Source organism: Contarinia nasturtii, unplaced genomic scaffold (assembly GCF_009176525.2).
Source record: "Contarinia nasturtii isolate CC-2019 unplaced genomic scaffold, AAFC_CNas_1.1 Cnas_scaffold_1037, whole genome shotgun sequence".
NCBI lineage: Eukaryota > Metazoa > Arthropoda > Insecta > Diptera > Cecidomyiidae > Contarinia > Contarinia nasturtii.
Window position 1 is genome coordinate 783,385 of NW_022198383.1, and position 26,812 is coordinate 810,196.

Genomic DNA, 26,812 nt, shown 5'->3' on the forward strand with positions numbered 1-26,812 from the left:
TTTAGCTAAAATCTAATGAGTTGATAATTGGAAAAGCTCACAATATTAACACACATAATTTTTCTCAACATTAAATACAAATTGATTGTAATTCTGGTTTGAAACTGGTCAACCGTATTCATTCATACTACATTGTGGGCAATATCTGTGGATAATTCAACGAAAAGAGCCAATTTCGGCATGGGGCCCAGTTTATCTACAACTTTTTGAATTGGATTCACTTCTTTATTCTCATCCGGCATCACTTTGTCTGCAATGTGTCGGATTATATAGCCATCGCTGTTCACGTAGAATGTCGAAAATCCTTCTATCCATCTACAAGATAAAATCTAATCGATTGTTATTTGTTTCAAATTGATATTTATTTTATGTGGACTTACACTTTTTGATGTTGTTCAATCATTTTTTTAGGATCCCATACTCGAAACTGAAGCATTTTGAATAAAATTCGATAGCCGGTTATTCCACTGATTCTCCAACGTATTTTGATCGATGAATCCTCTGTGTGTTGGGTTATTTTTAAGACGTCCATTTTAACATAAGCATAAAAGAAATGACCCCACAATCGTAGAAATGACATTTGCTTCACGTAATTCATGATGCCACTGCAAATCAATTAAATTCGTTAAAATGCTACGTTAATCATGGTACTCTTGGTGGTACTCACTAGTATGTTTTACCACGGATGCGATTTTCGAACACAACATCTTTATGTGTTTTCGAATAATCTAATGGTTTCACAAATAACAATGGTACATCATTCCTCAACATCTCATAGACAACGGATAATTGCTCTTCATTTGCACCACCTTCGGGACTTGATCCATTGCTCGTTGCCTTAAAATAGACATATTTTTAGATTTATCAATAATTTCTCAATTTTGCATCGCAATTACATCATTCAAATTGGCTGCAGTATTTGAGAAACCTCGAACATTTTGTGCAAGTAAATTGGCCTCTGCACTTAAAAGAGTTGGTTTTGGAACCGAAAGCGTCTTTCGAATACTCTAAAAATACAATTGAGGTTATGAATTGTTTTTCAAATAGGCAAATTTAATCCAGTAAAAGAGGTTTTGTATTGATCAAACCGATGATAAGTACCTTTGATTCAATTTGATCCCGTTCAAAAAATGTTGGTGTTACAAGTAGTCTGCTTTGCAATAGAATGGGATTAAAAGCCGAGGCTCGAGTCACTAGTTTATGTAAACAAATTGCCATTATGCACGGTTGGAAAATGAATTAATAATACACAATAAAATTGTTCCAGTTGTTCGGATCCCACAATGCGCTCAATTTCACGCAATTTCTTTGCATATAATTTTGATGTGAGAAAATTGCTATTACTGTGCACGGACGTTGAGGAAAATTACATTTTCGCTCCGTCCATTCTTCGTTTCAATGTCATACAATATACGTTCACCTGACACACAATTTCGCCTCGGCCGCACAACTTGATTTAAACGTCGCATCGATTTGACAGATTGATAATTGTGTGCATGTATGTATGTGTGTGTGTGTGTATTATGCTCTCAATAAACAACTGACACTTTACAAGCAGCACTTTTTCCATTTAGTTCACATTTTTCGTTGTCTTTTTATTTCGTTTGCGTGTTAAATTTACAACCACTTTTGGTTTTCATCTTCCATCCACATTTACTATAATTCATTGTCAACATTTATTGCATTAAAAATAGAATAATTCCCATGAATATTTCATCCAGTTAAACTTTCTCACTCTGAAGTAAGCAAGTAAGTAAACCGTAACAAATTACGTATTATTATTTTTCTCGTGGCTCATTTTTTCAATCGTTTGGGGGGATAATTTTGGCTTTGTTCGTACAGAAAATGTGTTCAAATGGATCAGTGGGTGACGGACGGTTTTTATTCGCACTTTCCCAGCTATTCACAACAGCCAACACGACGCGAAGCATTGGCCAAAGCGCGACAGCTTGATTATCAAACATTTTTAAGTCGTATCTCACCAACGAAAATTAAAGCTGATGGAAAAGGACAAAAACGCCACACACCAAATGATAACAATACAAAACGACAGAAAATACCATCAAATGATGTACCGAACGATAAATTGCCAAAATTAGACACGAAATCTATTGATGATACGGATACTAACGGTGAATCGGATGCAAGCTGTCGTGTCGAAATCAAAAATAGATTTCTAGATGAATTAGAGAAAATGGATCTTCCAGATATAATCAATGAACAAAGCATAAAAAAACGCAATCAAAAATTAAAAGAGGTAAATTCACAGTGATAAATCAATTTTATGGGCGCTTAAATGTTGTTGTTGTTTGCAGGAAAAAAGATTGAATAACCTACGGTATCAACAAGAACTGTTAGAACAAATCGAACAAAAGAGACGTGACAGAGAGAAACAGAAAGCCAAGGAACAAGAAGAAGAAGAAAAACTAACCAAGTAAGTTCATTTGAAGGTTAAACATGTTTTGTCGATTTTATGAGCTGTACTATGACTTACACCTTCGCATAGACATAAATCAATAAACTCTATGCAAATTGTGATTAGTTTATTAAGCGTGTAAAGTGAAGATAGTATTTCTAATTTTATATTGCGACCATATGGTGATTTTATGGTGAATATTGTGAAAATAACGGTCTTTTGAAAATAGAGCATTTCTGTCAAAAAGTTACAGTCAGCTAAATTGGTATTTTTTGGTCGCGGTTAAGGATCATTTTAATTTTTTTTTCTTTAAAAAAAATCTATTTAAATTTAAATATATGAAGTTTTAACTAGAGGACATGTACACATTATCCGTTCCATGAACACCTTGAATAAAATTTACCGTTTTTTTTTCTTCATCCCCACAGACGAATGGAGGAGCAATTGAAGTTGGTACGTGTGCATGATGAAATTGAAAATCAACGTCAAACACGTCAACGTGAAAAATCACGCATTCCTCTCGAACTCAATAGGCCAATGGTAAATCAGCAATCAACAAAACCGCCAACAACAGTCCGTTCAGAGCAATTGGACATAAACACGAGTCGTGTGTATGATGAACGAAAGGCTCAAACTGACCGTGGCAAAGAGAATTTGAACGAATTAAAGCGTAACGATAAGGAAATTTATAATTTTTTCACCAATTCAGCTCACAATCAACTCAAAGACACTCGCTACAGTCACTATTTTGACTTGGAAGATGTTAGCGAAAATGACACTTTGCCAAATAGCATGTCTTCATTCACATACAATACATATCCGACAAAATCGAATCGCCACCAGGATGTGGTGCATAAGCAATCGCACTCAGATCCACAACAGCAACAGCCAATATGCAATTTTTGTAAGCATAATCGCTTTTTAGCCCGTAGCCAAGAGGAAAACATAGCCAATGGATATATATGTGGTTCATGTGAAAATGAACCGATTTGTCTAAGTTGTCGCAAGGAAATTTGTGTACGATGCAAAAAACCAACACACAACGACGACCATGTAGCGAAAATGCCACTTCAGCGTTGTATCAAACAACGAAACACTGATTCCGATTTTATCGTTGCTAAAAAGCCCGAAATACAACCGAAATCGAAATATGTCCGTTTGGATAATTATCAACCGATTTACACAGACGAAGACGATAGTCTGTCTGATCTCAGTTCATCCGATCACAAACCATACTCATTCAACATTGACCAATCATCACTGTTTCACCCATCCAAATCTCGTCTCAGTCGAAAGCTGTCGGTAAACGTTCGAAATGGTGAAGTGTCTGTGAAGCCAGAAGATTCATTCGATGAACTTAAGCGCATTACGAATGAAAAAATTCTGAAGTACTCGATGAATTATGGTGATTTCCTAAGAAAGAAGACAAACGAATCGAAAATGGGGCGTGTGCAAGAAACTCGTTTTCCAATGCCGATTTTAAAACCAACATCGAATCCAGACCCAATGCCAGTCATGAAACAAAACACCAAGGATCTCATCGAATTCGCTAAGGAGCTTGAACGAGGTGATCACAACATTTTCAGGCGAACCGAAACAAAGTACCAGGTTCGTACTTGCACTGACAATATGACATTTCTACGAATTTATTGTTTACTAATTTTGATTTGATCTTTTCAGGTTCCCGCCGTTCAGACAAATAAGGTTGTTCAAAACAATAATACAAGCAGTACGTTAACACAAGTTGGTGCCTTCAAAAAGCAATTGCTATTAGATAAGCTTAATTTTTAGGTTAAATGTGCCTTTTTCCACTGTAATATTTAATACTCATCGGGCTCAGTCCCACCTTTTTATATTGAAAAAAAAAGTAAGAAAATTGTTTATTGTATTAGTTCAATGTTTATATACCCCCAAATATTTTGCACTTTGTAACTTAAGCCTGAAAACATGAAGAAAAAAAACAGATGATTATGATATAATTAAAAGAATCAGTATTTGCATTATTCTAGAGTTTGCGTTTTTATTCCCATTTCATGTTTGCAATGTTAAATTCACACAGATGTTTGAACATTCTTATTTGGTTGAGACACGAGTACGTCTATTCCATGAAAAGTTAATGCCATAGTTCTTGGTGCGTTTGACGGATTTTTTTTCTTCACCATCAACATACCTAAGAGGAGAATCACAAAAGAAAAGAATAAAATTTAAAATAATCGAAACTAATCGAAAAATAATCGTAAAACAATCAATAATAATTAAAAAGTAATTTTTAAGTGATTTGCCCCTAGAACATACCATTTCCAGCCATACTTTTCACAATGTGCAATCGCCTCTTCCTTGGTTCCGAACTCCACTTGTAAATTCGACAAAGGATCACCACTGAAAAATCGAAATACCCAATTGATTAGCTCAAGCAACTATTTTTTTTAATATAAAAATTACAGAATTTTGAACTATACGTTCCAAGCAATGGAAAGAATTCTTTTTTGGTGGAATGGAAACACTTGACACTTGTAAAACACCACATAGTCGAACAAAGAATAAAAGTAGTAATGGCAACCACTATGAGTCCCTGTATATTAATATAGGCGAGAAAAAAGTCGCAGAATAATGTCGTCATCTGTTGACGTGGTTATCAATGTATGTAATTACAAAGAGAGAATTGTTGGATTCTGTCTTGACTAAATTTTGATATCGGTTGTTTTCAACCACAATTCGCACACTTTACCAGATGGCGTTTTACAACATGGCATCTCTCAGTCATGATGGTTGAGTAATGGAATACACATTTTTTGGGATTTTTAAGAATGATGAACTTACGTCGAGCTCCAGCCCATAAGAGGATTTTCCCATCGTTCGCGTGCATCAAATTCGATTTTCCAATAATCTAAGTTGTTCGTGCCACTTTGCATGGAATTTTTAGCTGGCAGACAAATACGAACGCGTCTTGTTTTGACGTGCTCTTCTGGAACGCCAGAGATTGCCGTTAAATCTTTCTACAATGAAACACAAGAAATCCAAATGAAAATGATGAATAAGACATTCTCAAGTCAGTGTATGTATGTGTGTGTGTGTGTGTGTGTGTGCATTATCAACGTACTTCTACGGGGATCGTCAAATATTTTGATTGATTTTCTCGTTCACGTAAGATTTGTTCATCTTCAAGAATTTTGGTGTTATCAACAATGGGCGCTTCTTTGAATTTAGTGGCATTGCTCACATCGTCTGATGGCACCTTGTAGATTTTTTGGCAATAGCCTGCGACAGCAACTCTAAAATGATACATTGAATGTCAAAAAAATCAGATTTTCTAACATTTCTGATTTCTGTTGGAATTGCGATGTTTAAAATATAAAAATTCGCTTACCGTTGAGTTGAAGCGACTTGTGAAATTCGGCGTAATATTGTTGTGAACATTTTTCTTCTCGTGCTATTCACAGCGATAGAAAAATAAATATTGTTGGCTATCGTATTTATGTAAGAGCTAAAATTCAGTTTGACACTTCATAAAATACGTTCTACACGAATCACGTGAGTGTGTGCGTGATTTCCTCGTGTCGTTTGACATTTGGAAAAAAAAATTGCTTTTACATAGTGGAACGTCATTTCGCTGTGTGCAGATATAATCATTTATTTTGCCTTTAAAACAACAAGTCCTCTCGACGAAAACATACACCAAACATTTTGAGTAAACAATTAATTCGCGCAATATAAATCGAGAAAATCTGGTGTGTGCTGGGATCGATTTCTTGTGTTACGTATGATTTGGTAATAATTGATGGCTTTTCCGACGATAAACGCTCAACAAGGTAATTATTTACAAGAGACTTAATGACATATTACACAAGAAACACTAGTTTTTATTCCTACAACTTTGTAATTGTTCGCCAATTTTGTTTTCTCCCACTTTTAGAATTGAACAATCGAAAAATTTTAGAAGATTTACAACACAAAAAGCAATTAATCCTACAAAAAGGAGTAAGTCCAGTTGCGGGTATCCCAGTGAATAACGCTAATCAAATAACAAATAGCATGCCACTGGTGAATACATCTTGAAATTTCAATTATTCACACGAATCTCCCCTTTGTTTATTTATGGCTCGGAATATGGCTTTTCAATGTTATTTTCTCTCTTTCTCAATTTGCAGTTGATGCAGGTAAATTCTCAGCCAACAATTGGCATCTCACCGCAGCAGCCACAACAGTCACCGTCACACGATTTACTTTCGCCGGGCAGTAATTTGGGCCGAGCAGCTTGGGTTCAGGCAAACAGTCAATCGTTTGGATTTTTTGTCGCTCAAGATTCTATGTTTGGTAACAACATTTTGCCGGTGTTACCACGTCCCCAACCAAATCCACCCAAATAAATAAAACACTCAACGACTGAATCTAAGCCGATTTCCACATTGTTTCAACGCATTTCAATCGTAATCCACATTTAATAGGCACATTTGTTAGGGAAGTAAGATAAAATGGCGTGCATTAAATTAAAGAAATTAGAAGAATATTTACAATCCGTTGATGGATTTGAGAAACCGAAAATTTTATTCGAACAATATGAGACGCCTTCACACATTGCCAGCGTCATGTTATATACAATCCAAACCAAATATAATGATATTGAGAACAAACTGGTGGCCGATTTGGGCTGTGGATGTGGAATGCTGAGCATTGGATCGTTTCTTTTGGGCGCCGTTCATACTGTCGGTTTTGATATCGATCCAGATGCATTAGAGGTAACTCACAGCACACTGTTCATTTTTCTTTCCATCTCCCACTTTTCTCTTTGCTAATAATTGGACATTTTTTATTCATCAACAGATATTCCGTGCAAATGTTAGTGAAATGGAACTACCGGGAGTCGATTGTGTCAATTGCGATGTTGTGGCCGATCTAACCAGCGAATCATCAAAATGGCGAAAAGCATTCGATACAGTTCTAATGAACCCTCCATTTGGTACAAAGAAAAATGCCGGAATGGATATGAAATTCATTTCCAGCGCTTTTAGTTTGGCCAAAACAGCTGTTTATTCACTACACAAGACATCTACTCGTGACTTCATTCAACGCAAGGCCACAGAATTAGGATCCAAAGCTGAAGTTATTGCAACACTCAAATACAATTTGGATTCGAGTTACAAATTTCATAAAAAGGCCACCGTTGATATTGAAGTAGATTGCTGGAGATTTGACGTTAGTAACATAGATAAATAAGCAAATTAATAAACATTTGCTAGAATAATATTTTTAATGATTAATTCAGACGTATTTTACTTGGAGAAATATCTATAAATATATGGGGACTATCAATTCATTTTTATCAACAAATATGTAAAAAATAAAATCAATTTTGTCGCATTTTTATTCAATTGAAGGGTGTTTTATTGTCAAGAAAAATGTTTTAAAGCGCATTGGTAGAGATGTCAGACTTTGGTCTCATAACGATCTTATAGGTTTTGAAGATATGGGAATTGCTTGACATTCCTTGTTATAGAAATGCCGGATAATTACATAAACGTTCTTTATGACTGTAATACGAAATAATGTTTTTATTCTTATAAAAGATTTTTCACAGTTTATAATGGAAAAAAATATTATTCTACTCCATAAACTTAACACGTCAGCTCAGTAAGTGTCTTTGCGAAAATTTTGAGCTGTATTTTTGAAAATACACCAAATTTGCTCATGAAAACCAATGTTTGTGTGACAAAGCAACCCATTCATTCATCCCATACGAGATTATTGTTGACCTTGCTTTAAAACCGAACTCAATATATTGATGAACAAACACTTTGGTGAAATTCTACACGTTCACCACATCAACTGTTCTCTGTATAACTAACACACACTCAAGCAGTCAGACGGCGTCATAATTGCTTCGAATGTTAACAGGATCGAACGTTCACAGTCAATTCATAAAAGACAAAAGAGTTGAGCAGAGTGAAATTTGCGTGAAATATTATTATTAATTCGCCATTTTGAATTCACAAATTAAGTGTGGCAATTTTGGTAATTTTTCTCATATTTTTAAGATTTTATTATAATTTTTTAAATTTATGGACGATACTTGGTTTTTTGTTGCTTGTTTCTCTTTTTGTATAGATTTAAATTGAAGTGAGTAAAAATCGATTCTAAGATGCTTTGGGAACGTGATGACGAAAATGAACACTCGAGTTTCGATTTGTTGGACGATCACTGCTGTTATGAAATACTTCGTTGGCTTCCACTTGACGATTTGTGCGATTTGAGCCGTACATGTATGCGTATGCATAGATTATGTAGCAGCCAGTTCAAATTGGAATACCCATCGAAAGTTATTCACTTTACTGGAATCGAAAATGGCACACTTGTGAAAGAGCCAAACCGAGAAAAGTACATCCAGTCGTTTGAAAAAAGCATTCAAAGATTGGTGTTGCACGGTGAGTTGCTTGCATCAAATGTTGGTGCTGTGAATAGATTCTATAATCAAGATAAATCGACAAATGGACTGATCAAGGAAATTCAATTCACCGAATGGGAAAAACCATTGGATTCAAGAAATATTGGCCGACCACTTGCTGATCTGTTGAAAAATGTCGAGACGGTCACATTGGATAACGTTTGGATCAACGTTGATTGGTACGATAGCATCCTTCAGTACACGCCGAACATTAAATGTTTGAAGGTGAAGTTTCGATGCATCTTCGAAGAACGTCAAAATTGGCTGAAAACTGTGTACCCAAATATCAAGTCATTTGAGTACCATACAATTGAACGGCCGAATATCGATACGCTGATAACATTCCTCCAATCAAATCCGAGCATTCAACATTTTTCATTGTTCTCGTATTCTTCCGAAGATGTTCGTTTCATTGCAAAAAATGTGAAAATCCACGAGCTTTTCTACGAAATTTTTGAACATGACATTGATGTTTTAATGAAGGAACTAAATGCCCTGGATGAAATTACCGAATATCAAGACATTAACTTGCATTTGCTGATTGGTGGATCGTGTACAGCATCTGAAGATGAACTAGTGAAGGCATTATTACCGCTTCAATCAAATATCGTGGGTTTGTATTTTCCTGACATAACAATTGGAGAGAAGCTGGCCACTACAATCAGTAAATTTGAAAATGTACGAATTCTGTTCACTTTCTATTATTTTATTTTAAGATAGATCTTAAATTAAGAACAATTTCCATTATTTCCATTCTTTTCTATATTCCCTAGGTACGTGTTCTGATGCTGAATAAATGTCAAAACAAGAATGTTTTAGCCCAGATCCCAAATTTGGAAGAGCTGTACTTTGCAAGACCAATCCAAGATAAAGAATTTGATGACATCTACGATACAATGCTCACTTTTGTTCGCACATCAGTAAAACTCACAAAAATTTGTTTGCGAGAGCATCATGTGCCACTTACGAAATTTGACTTTGCACAGTTCGATCAAGAACGTATGAAGCTCAAAGGTGCCCGAAAGTTGAAGTTCTACATTAAGTCGGATTTTGATGAAATGGGGAATTTTTATCTTGTGAAGCGAACATTCAATTTGATTGAAATCATTCGATCGGAAACTGAACCACCAAGCAATGCACACTTCACACATCAGAATTGTATGTTTATTGACTTTTCAGACGTTGACCGCGGTTTTGCTTACTTCGTTTGATATAAAAAAACATATTGACGTACACGTTCATCAACTCAATTGAAATCAAGATGGATTTTGATTTATTGAAATTTTAATAATAATAAATTGTTCAAACAAATTTTGCATTTGAATTGTGTTTTATTGAATTATTGTTATTTTTCACGTCTTGCTTGTTTTTAGGCGGATCAGTTTTTATATCTAATCTTTATTTTTTCTTAAGAGATTCAATGACGATATTTTAAACAAACCATCATACTGATTAATTTTGTATAAATTCATACAAAATAATAATTGCTCTAAATACCTATGTCAATGAATCTAATGGTAAGTCATTGAATTGCATGCCATTTTGATATTTATATTTTTCTTGAATTACTTGCGGTTCTTCACTGTGGGCTTCTCTATACGATCCACTGTATGTGAAGTTGTGTTAATCGGTTCAAAATGAGAATTTCGATTAATTTACTTTCGAACTAGTTTTCCATTTTCAATCATTTTTATTGGAGCTACACCTTGAAATATTCCAAAGTCTCGCACGAAAATCAAATGAAACATTTGCATATTTTGGTACCGTTTTTCGTTCATTTCCCGAAAAGTACACAAAGTCAAAGAAGGCTCGACTTTTATTTCAAGTGAATTCAATAAAATCAATATTCGACTTAAACAGTGCTATGTTTTAGTTATGGACCAAAAACCAAACTATTCATTGCGATAAGATGACTTTTGTTACAAAAAGATGAGCATCATTCGTTTGTTCTAAAAGAAAGTCAAAATACGAGCATCTATTAATTTGGCATGCAAAAAAAATCCCAATTTCGTAAGAACGGGGGAAATTCCCATCATATATACATTATTCGGGACACTTTGTCACACTGCATCATCCCAATTTGAGCAAAATACATATATTTTCTTATGACATTAGCATAGATCAAAATACCATAATTATGAATTACATTTGTTTTTTTTCTACCTGAAAAAACAGTGAAAAGAAAACACAAAGAAGAGAACCCAAAATATGAGCCCTGTATGTAAAGCACAGTGCTATAAATGTTGAAATTAGAACATTATCACATAATTGTACTAAGAATTGATAATGATATTTGGTTTTGTTTTCAAAAAGTCAAATTTAAAGAGTTAGGTCGTCGAAATACGGGCCGAAAATATAATTTGATTAGCAGCAATGTTGAATATTTTATGAATTTTCACAGAGGCCCACTTTTCATGTTATTATCCGTTTCAAATGAATTAAATTATGCTTTAACATGTTATACAGCGTCATTTTTGTGTCTTTTTTTAACTAATGAAAACCGTTTGCCCGCACAATTGACACCGATTAAGATGTGTAGATGAAAAATTGCTTTAAAATAACGAAAACTTTCACAATTTTATTCTATACATCGGTGTACTACATTTTATGTGAAAAAAGATACTTTTCATTGTAAAACAAAGCGCACTTCGGTGAGCTTGATTTGTTAGTTCAATCTGAAATGTAAAAGAGTAAACATGTTAATAAAATTTGTAATTTTTATTTTAACTGCTCTACTTTGTAGCCGTACATTGTGTGAACAGTCGAAACGGAACAGAAAATTCTTTGGCATAACTGGATATTTTTCAGGTGAATCGAATAAAAATGTTAAAAAATATAAACAAATTTATAATGAACAATAACAAAAAAAAAAATGAATGCAGGATCATCGGATTTTCATGTGGTACCATTTTGGAAGCAGTGGAATGCATTGTTTCAAGTGCATATCGAAAAGAATAAGCATAAACATAATAATGAGATTTATGTTGTTCCTGCGTCACAATTTCATTATCCACCCTATGATAATTATGGTTTATACGTTCCGCATATGTATGGTGGATTAGTTGGAAATCGACTGCATGGCCCAATGTCATTACTTCTCGATGAATACAAATTTCCGACCACAACACTGGTTTGATTATTTCGCTTCTATTACTGTCAATCAATTCTTTTGCCGTGTTTGTTTTTCAGTATTTATTCCATGCATTAACAATTTATTTTATGTTTGACTGTCTTTGAAAGGCTCCACTTACTCCAGATATTGACGATAGGCCAAAATTGGAGAGTGATTCAAGTGATGATGGCGCAAAGAAAACTGACAAAAATGTAGGTTTGTTCAATTTGAATATACGTGATGATCGAAAAACACACAAACGCGATGTTGTGCATAAAACGAAAACTGACAATGAGGTTGTTGCTACAGTTGTGGAAATCATCGACTTTAACAAAACGACAACAGCCACATCAGCAGCGACAAGTGAGCCTGATATTGATACAACAACGGAATCAAATGAATCGCAAACAACAGAAACAATTGAATCGACAACATCATCGTCGACCTCCGAAAAACCAACCGCATCCATTGTTGATACTGGATTCCAACCAATTTTAAATGTGTACTATGGTGGTACACCATATTTATATTACAACGGCCGAACCCATTCAGGAACTTATACCATCAACGGAACGCCCAAATACAATCAACGATCGATACGATTTGGGTGAATTCAAACCGAGCACACAATACGAATATCGAAATTATCGATTCAAACCCGACTCATATTTTGTTCCCGTTGCTGGCACAAAACAAGTATATTAAACAGTCAGAGAAGCTTTTCTTTTTCGTCTATTGAGACTTTGGAAAATGTTCGAAGTAAAAGTGTGAGCGTATTTCTTAAGCATTTGATTTATTTGAATAAAATGAAGATTTTTTTTTTGTGTAAAAAAGATGTGTCCCAGAATTATTTTAATAATTAATTGATACATTTTTTTTGATTTTTGAACAAATTATTTTTTATTTATTTATAAAAAAATTAATCATTTTCAATTGAAACTGAAATAAATAATTCATACAGAGTGGAGTAAATAAAAACGAGAACCTTAATTTATTTTGCTAAATGCTTTTAGGTTAACTTAAAAACTATATCAAAACGAACACAAACTTATTTACACATATCGTAACTGCTGTTTATCGTAATTTGGAGATATTTGTTGCACTTTTCTATTATTTCCACGCTGAAAAACTGAATGTTGGCTTGTAGCTACCGGATCGTATATACTCATTGCGGTCCGACAAACAAATAGTTAATCATTTCGGTTACTTTTTCTTAAAATCAATAATCGTCATCATAACTATCATATTCATCGTATAAATCGTTGGTGTCTTCCTTAGAACCGGCTTCATCGTTTAAAAATGTGTCGTTGGTGCCATAGTGCAATCGCTTCGTGAATCGATTATCGTGTTCAGTTTCGGATGCTGACGCTTTCATAATATCTGTGAACGATCCATAGTTGGCAGAACGTCGAACGGCTGGATGACGGCCGTAGTATCTTTGTAGTATGTCATCATCTTCACTTAATTGATCCAAATCAGCAGTGTCGAATGCATAATTACGATAAGCATCGGGTTTCTTATTTTGTGTTGCGCGGCGTGAGTTTGATTTTTGTGTAGTCTTGCTGTCAATTTTGGTGTTAGTTTCGCTTTTGGTCAATTCTACTTTTTCATCTTTTCTCTCTGTTACTTTAACATTATCTTCTTCTTTTTCATCATCAACATCGCTGTACTCATCACCTTCATTGGCTTCGTTGTTTTCGCTAAATCGTCCCAAATCTTCAATTTGTAATTCCTTTTTTTCAGCTACATCCTTCAATGGCACACTTCTCTTGTTTCGCATTACAATTTTTTCGTTGCTGTTTTGAATTGCCATATCCAAATCATGAATTGTTTCGTCCTTTTGTGATGCCAATGCTCTCAAAATTTTTGCTTGAGATTGCGCCAATTGTTTTCGTTGAATGCGACGTTTGCTACGTTTTTGTTTTATATTGAATCGAGTTTGCTTTCGATTTAGCTGATTCATTAATTCTGGACGATAATTTACAAATTCCATAGTTTTTCGGTCGTCATGTTTTCTAGTCAATTCAATGGAAACACCTTCATCGATGTCACTATGTGATACCTTCAATTTGAAGACTGTAAATTAAAACAAGTAATAAACATTTAGATGGATGTTGAAAATAAACTTTTGTATTTTAAAAAATTCGAAACAAAAAAAATCTACTGATTGAACTATTTTTCGCAATCTTTTATGAAGTGAATAAATGAATGGGACCACTTTATAAATCATTGGAAAGAATCTATCTGATAATTGCACTCGTGATCGATTTTAATTGGTTACAACAATAATTTAAATTTAATTGAAAAAATAACTTAAAAATAATTACCATTTGGAGATTTGATTGGTCTGGCTTCAAATCCGATAAATAATGCAACGAGGCACACAAAAATCACCGTTTTGATGAACATTTTTATTTTTTTTCTCAGATTTAAAAAGAAAATCGGAAACAATTTCGTTTGTTTTTTTTTTTTTTCGTCACCACAAAATTTGTTATAACTATTGGCACGTCAATTTTATCACAATAAATTTTGATGTATCACAATCTAAGTTAACTGATTTGTTGTTGAAATCTTGAGCGATGTATACTCTGTGAAATCTCAGCGTTGAATGATGTATCTCAGCAGATCATCTTCCAAAGACGACGTTTTGGCCATCATCCCCACCACGTTTTGCAAAACAAAAATCAGCAGAAGCGAATTGAAAATCCCATTTTGTGAATAGAAAATATAATTTGATGAAAAATTCCCACTCATATTAGCACTGTGTATCGGTTTTCTTGATGATACTGTTTTTCTTCTTGTTTGTTAGACTCTCCAGCACCATATGATCGCAAAGACCTATTGCATGCGGGGGGAATTCCCGTGCCCATATACTTGTGTCATTTCTTTTGTCGGTCCTTGTACAAGAAGCAAGGTATATGTGTGTGAAGCGAACATGTGAACACATGCAAATGTGGTGAATATCATCTGCATCAGTTACTTCTCTACCATAGTGATCATACAGGTAAAAAAATTCTTTGCATCTCTGACCTTCTTACCCGACCGAAAAACAAAAGAAACTGCTACTAGGTAAAATCGTCTGTTTTTTTCCTTTTTTTTCATTGTCCATCAAAACTGCAGCATTTTATGATCGCTAACATTTTAATATTCAAATTTAAAGTTCATCAGAAAAACGAAGTCGCATTTTTTATTCGGTCCGAACTACTATAACTTTTCTACATTTGCATGCAGTTTTTCCATTTTTGTTGTTGTTTGTTGGATAGAGTCAGTTTATAAGTCCATCTCGTTGCACCTTTAATCTGGGAATTTTTGTTCGGGTTGATGTACTTTTGTATAATTTAATTTATAAAAATAATAATAGGTAGCAACAATTTCAAACTCTTCAATCGACTTTCATTTTTATCCATTCTTCTTTTATTTATTCATCACATAAAAAACAAAGATGACAAAATAAATGTCTTTATGCTTTTCTGTATAAAACATTTGTTTAAATTGTAAACAACGGAATATATGTTTTCATTTTTTTTACATTTGTTATTTTTTAATTGTTTAAAATGGTTTATTTTTTGTGTGCGGTTTTGTTGTTGTTTTTTCCTGCAACGATTAAAGCATGAATATTTTTCGTTCAGTGATTTTAATTCCATAATTACAATAATTTCATTGACATTTGCACCCCAACCGGTAACAAGTTGATGGGCAGCATTTAATGTTCCACCAGTAGCCAGAAGATTGTCAATAATAATCATATTTTGGCTCGGTTGAATGCCATTTTCTTGAATTTCAAAGAAAATCGCGAGCATCTAATCCGAAAATTGCATAGATTCTTGCACTTCATTCACAGATTCATTCATTTTCTTGATTTGAATTTTGTACATTATTTTGAATTTGATGACTCTATATTTGATGGATTGGTTGAAGTTATCAAACGTACCGAAATTATGCCCAAAATGTCACACTGTTAGCGCCACGACGGAATTCAATGTAATCTACACTAAGTTGCCGCCAAATAGTGAAAAGACTTTTGCTCAGTTGCAACCAACAGACTAGAACTCCATAGTTGTCCGTAGTGGCGCTAGCAGTGCTACAGTTTTGCATTTTATACAGTCTCTTATGGAGCATAATTTCTGTGTGTTATTAAAAAACAAAATATTGAATTGCATTTGATGATGGAGGGAATATGTATTGTATCAGACGAACAACTGGCGAAAGTGCTACTCCCGCTCCATACAAAATGAAGATATACTTTCCATACAAAATGATCGAAAGAAAGTTGGCCACTTCAATCAGTACATTTGAACATTTACGAGTTTTATCGCTGTACGATTACAAAGAATCTCAGATTCCAAATTTGGAAAAGCTGTACATTGATAAACTCGTCAATTTTGATGAAGTCTACGAAACGATTTTGACTTTTGTTGATCTGCAAAACTCACAAAAATTTTCATTGAAACTACTTATTTTCGGGATAAAAAGATCGACTTCGAACTACTTGATGAAAAACGCATGAGGCTGAAAGGTGCACGAAAATTGAAGATCGTGATGTTTATGTTACCAAACGAACATTCAATTTGATTGAAATTCTTCGATGGAAAACTGAAACATCAAGCAATCTACATTTCAGAGGCTGGCATGACTAAGTTTTCGCCAATGGAAGAACCGTTTAATGTGCTGAAATACTTTGATTTAATATTTTTCAAAAATTCATATTTTTTAAACACATTTTTATCCAGCCCTTTGAATATTAAATGTTTGCCGTCAATTTTGTGTAAACGATTTGTATTTTATTCATCATTACTTTTCAATTTACTTTACTTTCAATTTTTTGTGTGACTTTAGGTTAACCATTTCTTAAAGTGATGCTCTATTTGAAAAAAGTATTCTATTTTGAACTATCGTCACTGATTAATATGGTAATAATTCATTAGAAAGTCAAAATAATCGAATAAAACTGACTGACTTGGATTGCAGATTGAATGGGTTTTATTATTATCATTATAACAGAACTTTGATTGGGCTCCATTCGTCATACATTCGTCTATATTTATTACGATATAAACAAATGCGAAGTACGAGAGAAGTGCGCATTTTTTTAACAAAAACAGAATTTATAATGTGGTGATTCAAAGAGTGAAAGAATTGATAATTATTTGCTTAATGCGCTGTGTGTTTTTAAAATAAATACAGGATGAAATTACATTGGTTATTCGATCATCCTCTTTGTTTCGCACTTTCTCATTGTATATATAAAATATATATGTTCCTTCACGTCTACCAAAGTCTAAGGCGCATATTATGAATGTGAAAACCGCTTCTAGACCAGTGTATGTATGTATTGCATATTTTGTCACGTTCTCACTAACCACATACACACTCTCGTTTTATTTATTTGCATGTGCACAAACTGTGTACACAATACGTTTGCGACAACAGTGATCCAGTCAGTTGGCTTTCAGATTTGTCGCCGTTCAGAATATTCTTCCAAGAATTTGTCATTTAAAAGGTCAAAAAATGAATTTCATCACATTTGCATTTATTTCAATTTTGTTGTGCAATTTTGCGATTGGCCTCACAATCATTTCATCAGATGCTGTTTACAACAATTTCATTGATTCTACTGAGAACGACAAAAATGTAGAGAAATTTGGTGGAAATAATGTTTTAGAAACCACATACGGCAAACAATCTTTGGGCAAAAGTCATCGCTTCTTCTATACAGTTGGTGAACGAGTCGAAGGTAATTGTGGAAATTAATCAAGAATTCTTCGTAAAATAAACGAACCGAATGTCTCACATAATGCATAATATAAAAACAAGAGACTTTGACGTTTGGTGCAAATTATATGGATGTTTTTTTTTTTCAGGCGACAAACAATTGGATCATATTTTCAAGCAAACTGGATGGAAAATTAAAACTGATGCAATAGTCAATTTAACTTATCCAGCTGGTGGCAAAACTATCAAGGATTTGACGTTCGTCATGATAACCGTTTATCAGGTAAATGATTTCTCTGTACTTTTTTTCTCAATTTCATCATTTTCAAATTGAATGAACAAAATTTCAACAAAATACGTTTCAAACAATTACAGGAATCGGAGGACAATCGCATAAATGTCAGCGGTGGTGGAATCAATACAAAAGAAATTACCATCAGTATACATGCAAACCAGACGCACTATGTTGCTTACAACGCATTTTTCTATGGACATGAATAGTCGGAGTCACAGCATTGAAAGGCGAATAAATAAATAAATCTGTGAACAATCCAATATTATACTCCAAAAATGTCAAACGAAACATATTCAAATCATATTCAAAAGCTATCTTAGCTATTTCGCATTATCTTATCAATGCTTCCTTCAAATAGCAATGAACTTTATCACTATCTGAAAAAAAATGTAAATGTCAAGAATAAAATTCGACCAGTATAAGAATATTAAAAATGTGAATTTATTCGAGATTGAAACGTTTTCTGTTCATTTCAAATGAGAACTATAAATTGAATTTTAAAAATATAATTTACCAATTTTATTCAAAAAAGGCTATCGTCAATCATAAAGATTTAAAACGTATGGAATTTTTCTATGAAAAAAATAAAAACGAAATAAAATATGTTTTTGTTTGATTGAGATGATTTGAAAATAGCCCTATAAGGCTATGTGAACAGTAATATGGATTTAATGTGTCCAAAGCGGCAGAACACTAGATCTCCTACGATTGGCGTTCATCATTTCCATTGGGCAATTTGGTTTTGTCTTCTTGCTGTCCATTGAAAATGACTTCATGAATCATGCGCATGGTTCGTTGCTTCACGTCGTCATCTTTGATGGTTTCCACTTTCAATGCGACGAATGTGGCAAATGCCTGTGTGGCATCTGTGGCTTGGCCATTTTCAACTGAATTGTTCGTCTCACTATATTTGGATGTCTTACGGTGTTTTATGTTGTTGTATTCGCATTGTTTTTCATTATTTTGACTGCTGCCAGCAAACAATTCACAAATTTCAGATGCTCGATCTGGATGAAAGTATTGCATTGCATCGCAAAAAAACTTATTCAATTTCAAGGTGTTGATTTCTTTGAGATGTTTTCTGCGTCGACTGTACACCACAATGCGTCGATCTAGTCCCCCATCCGAGTCACTATCTGCATTACATACATCGTTCTTAGCATAGCCGATGCCAGCAAATTTCGGTGATCGTTCAATTTTTACTTCAAGTGCATTGCCAATTGATTGGAGCATGTCGTAGAATTTGAGCACCACATTTGGAACGTCTATTTGCTGAAGTTGCTCTTTGGCCAAATAAACTTCATAGCATTCTTGTGCTGTATCGTCCGCAATGTGTTTTTCATAATCCGTTCGGCTGCACCATACACACCTTTTTAGACCAATATGAAGATCGTGCGTAATTGCCATGTGGGTGTGAACCATTAAATATGGTCCGATGAATTCACAACGTTTGCACTGCAAAATTTCTTTGCCAAACCAATTGTACGGGGCTTTATAGCTGTAGAACCGAAACGATTCGTACGACCAGAAGCGCATCAATTGTTCACGGAGCTTGGGCACTGCATCAATTTTTCCGTTGAGTTGGCGCTTTTCTAGAAAATAATCGATCACACACATCAATTTCATTGCGATCTCATTGTCCTTTTCATTTGACGCATTGAAAATCGGCGCAATTGGACGATCGGCCAAATGTTCGTGGATTTTCTCCATTTTTGGTTATGCTTACTCTCTCGTTTCAAAATCAGTTCCTTTTTTATAGACGGTGTTTATTTAAGCAAACGCCATTTTTTATTGAGTGACAGAATACAAAAACTTTGTATACTCAAAATAATTTGGCACTTGATGTTTGCAAGTGAAATTCCGACCGAATATTATTCCTTCGATTTTACTTTATATGAATTCTGAATAATGCAATTTCTATTTGCACAAATGATGATTAAAAATGTAATAAAACCACAGCTAAATCGAATAATTTACAGAGTTCGCATCGAACACGAAAGCAGCTTTAGGACTAATGCAAACCAATACGATGTGTCATAGCAGTGTGTTTGTATTCAGGCACATCACCGTTGCATCGCGTCTTGTGGTGATATACACAACTACACACACACACAAACTATCTATCTATATTGAATGAGTCGCTCCGTTCAATACACAATATTCAAACGAGTAAATTGAAAATAGCCGTTTACGAGATTTTTTTTTGCTGACGTCTTCTTTGACAAATTTATTTCCAAGAAATAAAAATGCTGACACGACTTACGAAATCTCTCAAAAAAAAAAACACTGACATCGTTTAAAAAAATTATGGATTTATTTTAACAGTGGAACGAAGACTTCAATGAATGCCAGAAAGAAATGTGATGAAATTGTATGATTTCACAACGATGCCAATGTCAAGACATAGTCAAGAAAAGCAAATGAGATAAAAAATATACTTCATTGAAGGTAGAAAGAAATCGTTGAAAAGCGAACCCGAGAAAAAAGCAAAGCAGTCTTAGCAATTAAATAAACTGACAGAGAAAAATAATTGAATAAGAAAAAAAGAGAAAAGAACATTAAATGATAGACCGACAACTTCAGTTTCCGAAAAAAATGAAACCGAATGAATATGTTGATGTTATGTTTGAGTACATCTGACTGGCAAGCCTTTATTCGAATAGTGATCTGATTCTAAATATTGAATTTCGAGATTTTGTCGCCGTTCAGAATATTCTTCCAAGAACTTATCATTTAAACTGTCAAAAAATGAAATCACCTTCACAATCATTTAATGACATGAAGTTTAAAATTAGTTTCGCAACCTCCACATCGATTTCGCATATCAGATTCTGATAATCAGAAGAACAATATGTACATACTTCGTAAGTCAATTTCAAGTAAATATTGAGTTTCTTTAGCCACAAAGCAATGAAAATCAAATCTATAGTCTCTCGCTCCAACTATAGCATTAATGATACGTATTTTTTTTTTATCGAAATTCAATAAAATAAATGTAAACACTTTTATTTTCTTAAAAATTCGACCAGAATTAAATAAAATTAATTTAATAGCTAAAAGTTCTACGAATGTCCCACCGGGGCTGTATTATTCACACTCAACATTTTCCTTAATTCGTATGCATGCCCAATCTTCGGGCAATTCATAGCTATTCCACATTTTTGCTTCCAAATGTTCGTTGGTCTTGAACGGCAGATGCCAGTAGTCGCCGACTTTATGAATGTACATTTTATATTGCATCGGTTTTACAAGTTCGATTGGTTTATTTTGTCCAAGTGTGAATCCATACCATTGTTCTTGTTGCCACAATTTAAACAATTCATTATACCGCCCGATTGCAAATTTATGATCTCGCATAAAGTCATTTGATAAAATATAAGAGTTTTGGCCGCTGTGCATGGCTGCATACAGTAAAAATATATCATCTTTAGATCTGCAATTGAAATCAGTCATAAATTAATTTCGAATGTTTATGACATGTGAAGAAGAGCTGCTTACATATTATCAACTAAGAAAAGAGTGGCAATTTTTCGAATATTGTTTATATTTGGCCAACGGTTCATGTGTTTTCTACCAACGACCAAAACGCGTTTGCCCTCGTCATGTAGTTGTTTCACTGCATTTGTAAGCGTATGCACGTTGGGTCTGCCGTCAAGATTAAAGTGCAATTTGCTTAAGCTGCTACTTTGGTTGTTAGCTTTAGCTTGGTCAACAGTTTTCTTTGCTAAATAAGAAACATTTAAGCCATCCATTACAATATCGAATGGTCCGTTTTCCCTGATCACCTCTTCAAACGATTTCCATTCTTCAGGCGTTGTTTTTTGATAAATATCAGCACCTTTTACAACTTTGTCCATAAATTCTGTTCGTAGCATGTTGAATTGAGTGGTGCTCAGTGGTTTTGATTTTTCAAGTTGACTTTTGCACGTACTACAGATGCCACTGTAAGTAAAATAAAAGAAATTAACTGTGTGTTCACATGATCATTTTGATTTTCAGTCTTACGAAAAGCCCATATTGATGATTTTTGCTTGATGACCATGTTTTTCCAGAACATCTCTCAATTCCTTTATTGCCGGTTCAGTGAATAGCATTTTGAGTTTTTCGCACAGCGAAAATAGTTTGTTAGCATTTGTCGGAATACTTTTTGGATTTCTATTAAAATATTTGGCAACTGATTGAATGGTTTTGCTATTCAAATGTTGATGATGTTTTGGAAATGAAAATAGTTTATGTAATACATCCCAAGCCATATCGATCTCATTTTCCTTCAACGCTTTACGTGCAATTATATTTACTGAATTTTTGCATAATGCGGGCAGTTCAATTACTTTGCGCCAGTCTTTTGTGGCACATAGTCCATTCACGATTATTGAATTCATTTCTGGAAGGGCATGGAACTCTTTAGCTATTAGCGCATCACACCTAATGCAAATAGAAAAACAATAGCATTGTTATGAAAACAGTTAATGGAAACGTGAATATTAACAATTACAAACCGGCCGATCAATTCTTGCTCCTCTTTTTCTGTTAACTGGGATTCGGACGCCTTCTTTGCATAAAGCCGAATGAGTTTTGATGTTATATTTAGATCGTCCTTTATATCGAATGCTTCAATAAAATTTCTCGCATTTTCCATCGAGTCATTTGGCGGCCGAAGAGTAAAAAAAACATCAAATATATGGTCTCGTATTCTATGATAAGATTTTGATCTCATTTCCGATTCGATTGTTCTGAATTCTGAAACGGACAAACTTCTTCGATTTTTTAATGCCGATGTTATGCATGTTCGAACTAATTCAAATCTTTCTTTTTGTAATTTAGCTGCACGTTCTTCTTTACTTATCAACAGTTTGAAAATTTTTGCATAGTTGGAAACCTGTTGAAATGGCTTAGAATTTCCACAAATACTTGTTTTTCTTAATATCATAAACATTTTGGTTATACAAATTACGAGACCGTCACATTGATGTGTTCGGCGAACTGTTCATGTCAATGTTGTCATGTGAATGAATTCGAAACGAGAGGAAACTTGATTTAAACGTCATTCCATTTTTCACTCGTTTCAAATTCAAACATGTTGACATTGACGTTGACAGACCATAGAATATCAGTTTAAATGCAACGTTTTTCTATTTAATGTAAAAAAATATTAACGATTTCGAATTTTCAACAAACATTTTCGAACATTCTGTAATGAATTCACTAATTACCTAACTAAATCGGTTTTTCATTGTTTCTATAGTTTACCAGAGGGCCAATGAGCAAAAACGTTTTATGCAAATAGTTTTGCTGGTTTATTTTGTTTTTTATTATTGTATTTCAAGAGCTGCGTTGTATTTCATTTGAAATTTTGATTATTTATTTCTGTTTTCCATATCAATTTTCTTATATACATACAAACTCGACGAGTAAATTTCTTTGTATCGTGTGTAATAATCGAACTTTGTGTGTAAAAACTTGTCCACTGAACAAGTAGTTAGTATTTCATTCGCTCGATCTATCAGTGCATGTGTATTGAGGACTTTTGTGGTGCGAATTTCTCCAATATAAATAGTTTGATGACATTCAAAACATTCCGTGTGAGATAGTTAGAGTTTCCCACTATAAATAAACATTTTCTAAGATTGTGAAACTACATCCTTTAATTCGAATTGTACACAAAATAGTTCGAAAAAATAGGAAGTTTAATAATTTGAAATATTGTCGACCAGAAGAGCAAAATTTAAGATGGCAGATACAAGCATTAGACACACAAAGTCAGAGTTCAATCTGCGAATTCCAGTCAGCAAATTGAAAAATTTCAACTCACCGGAGTTCGACGTTGGAGAAATTCCATGGAAGATCCAGATAATGAAATCTGTCGTAACTGAAGAATGGCTTGCAGTATATTTATATTGTAAAAAGAAAGAAAAACCACGTGATTGGGAAGTTGCAGCAAAATGCCATTTGAAGTTACTTTCCTTTGGTGTCAAACGCAATACAATTGAAATGGATCTTGCCTATGTTTTTGATAACATCGGATTTGGTCATGGACGTTCAAATTTCATCAAATGGGAAGATTTATTTGATGCGAAAAACAATTATATAAAAGACGGCATGATCAAGTTAAACGTCAACGTTGAAGTAATTGATCCAGACGATGAAAATCCTAGTAAACTTCTTGTTTATATCAACAAACGTCGCGACGAAAGCAGCCAAGTTACTTTGAAGGTCACAGTGAACAACATCGACAATCTTATCGCCGTCAAAACTCCGAAATTCGTGCTGCAAAGTGTGCATTGGCGTTTGATTGTTAAGAAGGTTTGAGATCAACTCAATATTTCTGTTGAATGTGTAGACGAATCTGCGAAGTGTATGTACAACGTTAAGTTTGATTTCAAAATGAAATCTTCAAGGGGAGGACACAAAGATCTCAAACATTCTTGCAATGGCCGCATCAAATATGCAAATTCTATTTCTCGTGCAGTGGTTAAATGGTGTAAATTATTTAAACCAAAAAACAGGTTCATTGTCAACAACAGCATTACCTTTGAAATAAAAGTCAAAGTGGATAAGCTAGAAGAAGTCGATTCAAGCCCAGCTGAAGCTGAATCAAACGAACTGGAATGCTCCATTTGCTTGGAGAGCTTGAAGAACCAAAAGGTATCGTCAACCCAATGCGGTCACATGTTCTGTACAAATTGCATCACAAACGTTGCTCGAAATCGTAAGCTTTGTCCTGTGTGCAACAAGAAAATCACCATGACTAATATCATACGAGTTTTTTTGCCATTGTAAGTAAATTACTTTTATTCTTATGTTTTGAAAAAATGAAAGAGCAGACTTTGATTTCGTTGTTATTTGTTTTATATTCACAGAGCCAAGAAGAACCACTGAACAAATGGAAGTCGAAAAACATCGCTGTCCAAAAAAACCAACATCCCATTGATTTAGTTTGAATTCATAACTCGAACATAAAGAAAGTTGCGAGTATTAATTGACGGAATTTCGAATACATCGTTCCATGGGTCACCGTGACACTGTTGATCATCAAATCAAAAACTATTAAAAAAACTTGTAAAAAAAATTATTTTCTCGCCAAAAACCAGGGGCATATCACCATTTGCAAATATTCTGTATTTGCAAAAAATTTGCATATTTCCAAAGATATTTGCAAGTTTTTTTTAAATATTTTTACACATTTGCAAATATTTGACCTGATTTACGACATTTGTATACTTGACTGTGTAAATGCAGCTAATGATAATAATTAACTCCAAGTTTAAAATATTAAGAAATTTTAATATTATCAACTTTTTTTTTATTTTGTTGTCCGAAATATTAAAATTATGCTGAAATAAATATAATATTTCTAACTTAACCTAACTTTCGCTTTGCAAATGTTGAACGTGGTTGAACGTAATAACTTTAAACTGTCTAGTGGAGACGGTAGTGAATTCGCCGCGCAAATAAAAGCTTTTTGACATCGGTCTGTTTTTGACGTTTGATGTAAAACAATAACAAATATGATTTGTTATTGTCGCTTCATATTTGTTATTGTTTTACATCAAACGTCAAAAACAGACCGATGTCAAAGAGCTTTTATTTGCGCGGCGAATTCACTACCGTCTCCACTAGACAGTTTAAAGTTGTTACGTTCAACCACGTTCAACATTTGCAAAGCGAAAGTTAGGTTAAGTTAGAAATATTATAATTATTTCAGCATAATTTTAATATTTCGGACAACAAAATAAAAAAAAGTTGATAATATTAAAATTCTAAATATTTTATACTTGAAGCGACTTGAAGTTAATTAGTTCAATTTTATTTAAGCCATTTTCAACAAGCTATCTAGAAGGCAAACAATGCCGCATTTGTGATACATTTGTATATTTGCTCAACATTTGTTGAATTTGTGATACATTTGCTGCATTCATTGAAAGCACAGCATATTTATTCAAAAATGATGCATTTGTTTTCGTGATATGTCCCTAGGCAAAAAAAAACTCAGAAAATCGTACGAGCCGCATTCTAGCCCCAATGTCTGTTGATAAATCATTGAAGTGCCAAAAAATGTAATGTGAAGTTTTATTTTACCTTTTTCCAACATTTTCTGTAAAATTCGAAATATTGAAATATGAAGATAATTACTAACTGATAAGATACTAACGATTGTTGATCAAGGTGTGTGAAGTTTTTTCCTCGACATTCGAATATTTAAATGGGACCTTCACATAAAAATCGTTCGTAAATAGTTCATTGCGTTCCTTTAAGGAAAAAAATAGTTCGTTTTTGGGGGCCGAGATAATTTTTGTACTAAAAACCATTTTTGTAAAATTTCCGCAAATAATAAAATTTTCAAAAAATTCTTTCACCAAAAAATCGTTCGTAAATAGTTCGTTCTGAATCGAGGAGAATATTTGCACTTTTTTTTAATTTTTGCAATTTTTTTTCAAAATCAAAATTTTTGATTTTGAATTTTCGAGCTCGAAAGAGATATGAAAAAAATTCTTTCACCAAAAAATCGTTCGTAAATAGTTCGTTCCATATCATATGATTTTATGGTATATTTTTATTTTTTTCCGAAAACTTGAACATTTTGATTTTTCCCAAAAAATTGGAAAAAATGGATTAAATTCAATAAAATAAAACTGCCAAAAATAGTTCACAATTAGTTCGTTCCATACATATGATTTTCTCACTTCTAACGTTTTTATTTAATTTTAAATGAACTCATATATTACATAGAACCTTCACATTCCTCCAAAAAACTTGTAAAAATACATAAATTATAAAAATTATATATAATTGTGACGAACTATTTACGAACTATTTTTCTGCATCATTTATTTATAT

The 26,812-nt window shown here is 33.6% G+C and overlaps 10 protein-coding genes across 12 annotated transcripts; 6 read left to right on the forward strand and 4 right to left on the reverse strand.

Annotated features, from left to right (window-relative positions):
- Window positions 1–58: 58 nt before the first annotated feature.
- LOC116343898 (uncharacterized protein C6orf136 homolog) lies at window positions 59–1,456 on the reverse strand. Its single transcript, XM_031772212.1, has 5 exons — window positions 1,102–1,456; window positions 897–1,007; window positions 668–837; window positions 381–605; window positions 59–315 (listed from the first exon to the last, which is right to left on the reverse strand). The coding sequence occupies exons 1-5, from the start codon at window positions 1,216–1,218 to the stop codon at window positions 123–125; spliced, it is 816 nt and encodes a 271-aa protein (XP_031628072.1). The 5' UTR covers window positions 1,219–1,456; the 3' UTR covers window positions 59–122.
- A 64-nt stretch (window positions 1,457–1,520) lies between these two features.
- On the forward strand, window positions 1,521–4,424 carry LOC116343897. Its single transcript, XM_031772211.1, has 5 exons — window positions 1,521–1,749; window positions 1,843–2,257; window positions 2,316–2,434; window positions 2,845–4,024; window positions 4,097–4,424. Exons 2-5 carry the CDS (start codon window positions 1,856–1,858, stop codon window positions 4,205–4,207), a joined length of 1,812 nt encoding a protein of 603 aa, XP_031628071.1. The 5' UTR covers window positions 1,521–1,749; window positions 1,843–1,855; the 3' UTR covers window positions 4,208–4,424.
- LOC116343900 (NADH dehydrogenase [ubiquinone] iron-sulfur protein 4, mitochondrial) lies at window positions 4,411–5,929 on the reverse strand. Its single transcript, XM_031772214.1, has 5 exons — window positions 5,784–5,929; window positions 5,517–5,688; window positions 5,237–5,412; window positions 4,712–4,795; window positions 4,411–4,586 (listed from the first exon to the last, which is right to left on the reverse strand). The coding sequence occupies exons 1-5, from the start codon at window positions 5,831–5,833 to the stop codon at window positions 4,490–4,492; spliced, it is 579 nt and encodes a 192-aa protein (XP_031628074.1). The 5' UTR covers window positions 5,834–5,929; the 3' UTR covers window positions 4,411–4,489.
- A 64-nt stretch (window positions 5,930–5,993) lies between these two features.
- Window positions 5,994–6,810, forward strand: LOC116343901 (SOSS complex subunit C homolog B). Of its 2 annotated transcripts, none has more exons than XM_031772215.1 (3): window positions 5,994–6,225; window positions 6,330–6,457; window positions 6,565–6,810. In XM_031772215.1, exons 1-3 carry the CDS (start codon window positions 6,195–6,197, stop codon window positions 6,781–6,783), a joined length of 378 nt encoding a protein of 125 aa, XP_031628075.1. In that variant the 5' UTR covers window positions 5,994–6,194; the 3' UTR covers window positions 6,784–6,810. The 2 variants fall into 2 exon arrangements, with proteins under 2 accessions (XP_031628075.1, XP_031628077.1); XM_031772217.1 differs by having other exon boundaries at window positions 5,999–6,225; window positions 6,330–6,394.
- A 62-nt stretch (window positions 6,811–6,872) lies between these two features.
- On the forward strand, window positions 6,873–7,785 carry LOC116343899 (methyltransferase-like protein 5). The gene is made up of 2 exons (XM_031772213.1): window positions 6,873–7,152; window positions 7,238–7,785. Exons 1-2 carry the CDS (start codon window positions 6,889–6,891, stop codon window positions 7,628–7,630), a joined length of 657 nt encoding a protein of 218 aa, XP_031628073.1. The 5' UTR covers window positions 6,873–6,888; the 3' UTR covers window positions 7,631–7,785.
- A 553-nt stretch (window positions 7,786–8,338) lies between these two features.
- Window positions 8,339–10,066, forward strand: LOC116343650. Its single transcript, XM_031771852.1, has 3 exons — window positions 8,339–8,425; window positions 8,519–9,533; window positions 9,629–10,066. The coding sequence occupies exons 2-3, from the start codon at window positions 8,553–8,555 to the stop codon at window positions 10,064–10,066; spliced, it is 1,419 nt and encodes a 472-aa protein (XP_031627712.1). The 5' UTR covers window positions 8,339–8,425; window positions 8,519–8,552.
- Window positions 10,067–11,546: 1,480 nt separating this feature from the next.
- On the forward strand, window positions 11,547–12,732 carry LOC116344395. Of its 2 annotated transcripts, XM_031772904.1 has the most exons (4): window positions 11,547–11,663; window positions 11,738–11,985; window positions 12,096–12,179; window positions 12,277–12,732. In XM_031772904.1, the coding sequence occupies exons 1-4, from the start codon at window positions 11,552–11,554 to the stop codon at window positions 12,463–12,465; spliced, it is 633 nt and encodes a 210-aa protein (XP_031628764.1). In that variant the 5' UTR covers window positions 11,547–11,551; the 3' UTR covers window positions 12,466–12,732. The 2 variants fall into 2 exon arrangements, with proteins under 2 accessions (XP_031628764.1, XP_031628763.1); XM_031772903.1 differs by having other exon boundaries at window positions 12,096–12,732.
- A 301-nt stretch (window positions 12,733–13,033) lies between these two features.
- Window positions 13,034–14,555, reverse strand: LOC116344332. The gene is made up of 2 exons (XM_031772817.1): window positions 14,295–14,555; window positions 13,034–14,043 (listed from the first exon to the last, which is right to left on the reverse strand). The coding sequence occupies exons 1-2, from the start codon at window positions 14,374–14,376 to the stop codon at window positions 13,187–13,189; spliced, it is 939 nt and encodes a 312-aa protein (XP_031628677.1). The 5' UTR covers window positions 14,377–14,555; the 3' UTR covers window positions 13,034–13,186.
- Window positions 14,556–17,392: 2,837 nt separating this feature from the next.
- LOC116343987 lies at window positions 17,393–18,399 on the forward strand. Its single transcript, XM_031772338.1, has 3 exons — window positions 17,393–17,701; window positions 17,829–17,962; window positions 18,055–18,399. Exons 1-3 carry the CDS (start codon window positions 17,476–17,478, stop codon window positions 18,178–18,180), a joined length of 486 nt encoding a protein of 161 aa, XP_031628198.1. The 5' UTR covers window positions 17,393–17,475; the 3' UTR covers window positions 18,181–18,399.
- Window positions 18,400–21,001: 2,602 nt separating this feature from the next.
- Window positions 21,002–22,965, reverse strand: LOC116343970 (mitochondrial ribonuclease P catalytic subunit-like). Its single transcript, XM_031772312.1, has 4 exons — window positions 22,474–22,965; window positions 21,980–22,399; window positions 21,473–21,916; window positions 21,002–21,407 (listed from the first exon to the last, which is right to left on the reverse strand). The coding sequence occupies exons 1-4, from the start codon at window positions 22,908–22,910 to the stop codon at window positions 21,062–21,064; spliced, it is 1,647 nt and encodes a 548-aa protein (XP_031628172.1). The 5' UTR covers window positions 22,911–22,965; the 3' UTR covers window positions 21,002–21,061.
- Window positions 22,966–26,812: the final 3,847 nt, after the last annotated feature.

Excerpts from the sequence above, each read along its gene's own strand:
- LOC116343898 (XM_031772212.1), bottom strand. The coding sequence starts at position 1,218 with ATGGCAATTTGTTTACATAAACTAGTGACTCGAGCCTCGGCTTTTAAT. Across the intron at positions 1,008-1,101 it reads GGGATCAAATTGAATCAAAG|AGTATTCGAAAGACGCTTTC; the intron begins GTACTTATCATC and ends TTGTATTTTTAG. Across the intron at positions 316-380 it reads ATTGAACAACATCAAAAAGT|ATGGATAGAAGGATTTTCGA; the intron begins GTAAGTCCACAT and ends TTTATCTTGTAG.
- LOC116343897 (XM_031772211.1), top strand. The coding sequence starts at position 1,856 with ATGGATCAGTGGGTGACGGACGGTTTTTATTCGCACTTTCCCAGCTAT. Across the intron at positions 2,258-2,315 it reads GCAATCAAAAATTAAAAGAG|GAAAAAAGATTGAATAACCT; the intron begins GTAAATTCACAG and ends TGTTGTTTGCAG. Across the intron at positions 2,435-2,844 it reads GAAGAAGAAAAACTAACCAA|ACGAATGGAGGAGCAATTGA; the intron begins GTAAGTTCATTT and ends TCATCCCCACAG.
- LOC116343900 (XM_031772214.1), bottom strand. The coding sequence starts at position 5,833 with ATGTTCACAACAATATTACGCCGAATTTCACAAGTCGCTTCAACTCAA. Across the intron at positions 4,796-5,236 it reads CTTATGGGCTGGAGCTCGAC|TGGTGATCCTTTGTCGAATT; the intron begins GTAAGTTCATCA and ends TCGATTTTTCAG. Across the intron at positions 4,587-4,711 it reads GAAAAGTATGGCTGGAAATG|GTATGTTGATGGTGAAGAAA; the intron begins GTATGTTCTAGG and ends TTCTCCTCTTAG.
- LOC116343901 (XM_031772215.1), top strand. The coding sequence starts at position 6,195 with ATGGCTTTTCCGACGATAAACGCTCAACAAG. Across the intron at positions 6,226-6,329 it reads GACGATAAACGCTCAACAAG|AATTGAACAATCGAAAAATT; the intron begins GTAATTATTTAC and ends TCCCACTTTTAG. Across the intron at positions 6,458-6,564 it reads TAACAAATAGCATGCCACTG|TTGATGCAGGTAAATTCTCA; the intron begins GTGAATACATCT and ends CTCAATTTGCAG.
- LOC116343899 (XM_031772213.1), top strand. The coding sequence starts at position 6,889 with ATGGCGTGCATTAAATTAAAGAAATTAGAAGAATATTTACAATCCGTT. Across the intron at positions 7,153-7,237 it reads TCGATCCAGATGCATTAGAG|ATATTCCGTGCAAATGTTAG; the intron begins GTAACTCACAGC and ends ATTCATCAACAG.
- LOC116343650 (XM_031771852.1), top strand. The coding sequence starts at position 8,553 with ATGCTTTGGGAACGTGATGACGAAAATGAACACTCGAGTTTCGATTTG. Across the intron at positions 9,534-9,628 it reads CAATCAGTAAATTTGAAAAT|GTACGTGTTCTGATGCTGAA; the intron begins GTACGAATTCTG and ends TATATTCCCTAG.
- LOC116344395 (XM_031772903.1), top strand. The coding sequence starts at position 11,552 with ATGTTAATAAAATTTGTAATTTTTATTTTAACTGCTCTACTTTGTAGC. Across the intron at positions 11,664-11,737 it reads CATAACTGGATATTTTTCAG|GATCATCGGATTTTCATGTG; the intron begins GTGAATCGAATA and ends AAATGAATGCAG. Across the intron at positions 11,986-12,095 it reads AATTTCCGACCACAACACTG|GCTCCACTTACTCCAGATAT; the intron begins GTTTGATTATTT and ends TGTCTTTGAAAG.
- LOC116344332 (XM_031772817.1), bottom strand. The coding sequence starts at position 14,376 with ATGTTCATCAAAACGGTGATTTTTGTGTGCCTCGTTGCATTATTTATC. Across the intron at positions 14,044-14,294 it reads ACCAATCAAATCTCCAAATG|TCTTCAAATTGAAGGTATCA; the intron begins GTAATTATTTTT and ends TTTAATTTACAG.
- LOC116343987 (XM_031772338.1), top strand. The coding sequence starts at position 17,476 with ATGAATTTCATCACATTTGCATTTATTTCAATTTTGTTGTGCAATTTT. Across the intron at positions 17,702-17,828 it reads AGTTGGTGAACGAGTCGAAG|GCGACAAACAATTGGATCAT; the intron begins GTAATTGTGGAA and ends TTTTTTTTTCAG. Across the intron at positions 17,963-18,054 it reads TCATGATAACCGTTTATCAG|GAATCGGAGGACAATCGCAT; the intron begins GTAAATGATTTC and ends AAACAATTACAG.
- LOC116343970 (XM_031772312.1), bottom strand. The coding sequence starts at position 22,910 with ATGTTTATGATATTAAGAAAAACAAGTATTTGTGGAAATTCTAAGCCA. Across the intron at positions 22,400-22,473 it reads GAGCAAGAATTGATCGGCCG|GTGTGATGCGCTAATAGCTA; the intron begins GTTTGTAATTGT and ends TATTTGCATTAG. Across the intron at positions 21,917-21,979 it reads ATCATCAATATGGGCTTTTC|TGGCATCTGTAGTACGTGCA; the intron begins GTAAGACTGAAA and ends TTTTACTTACAG.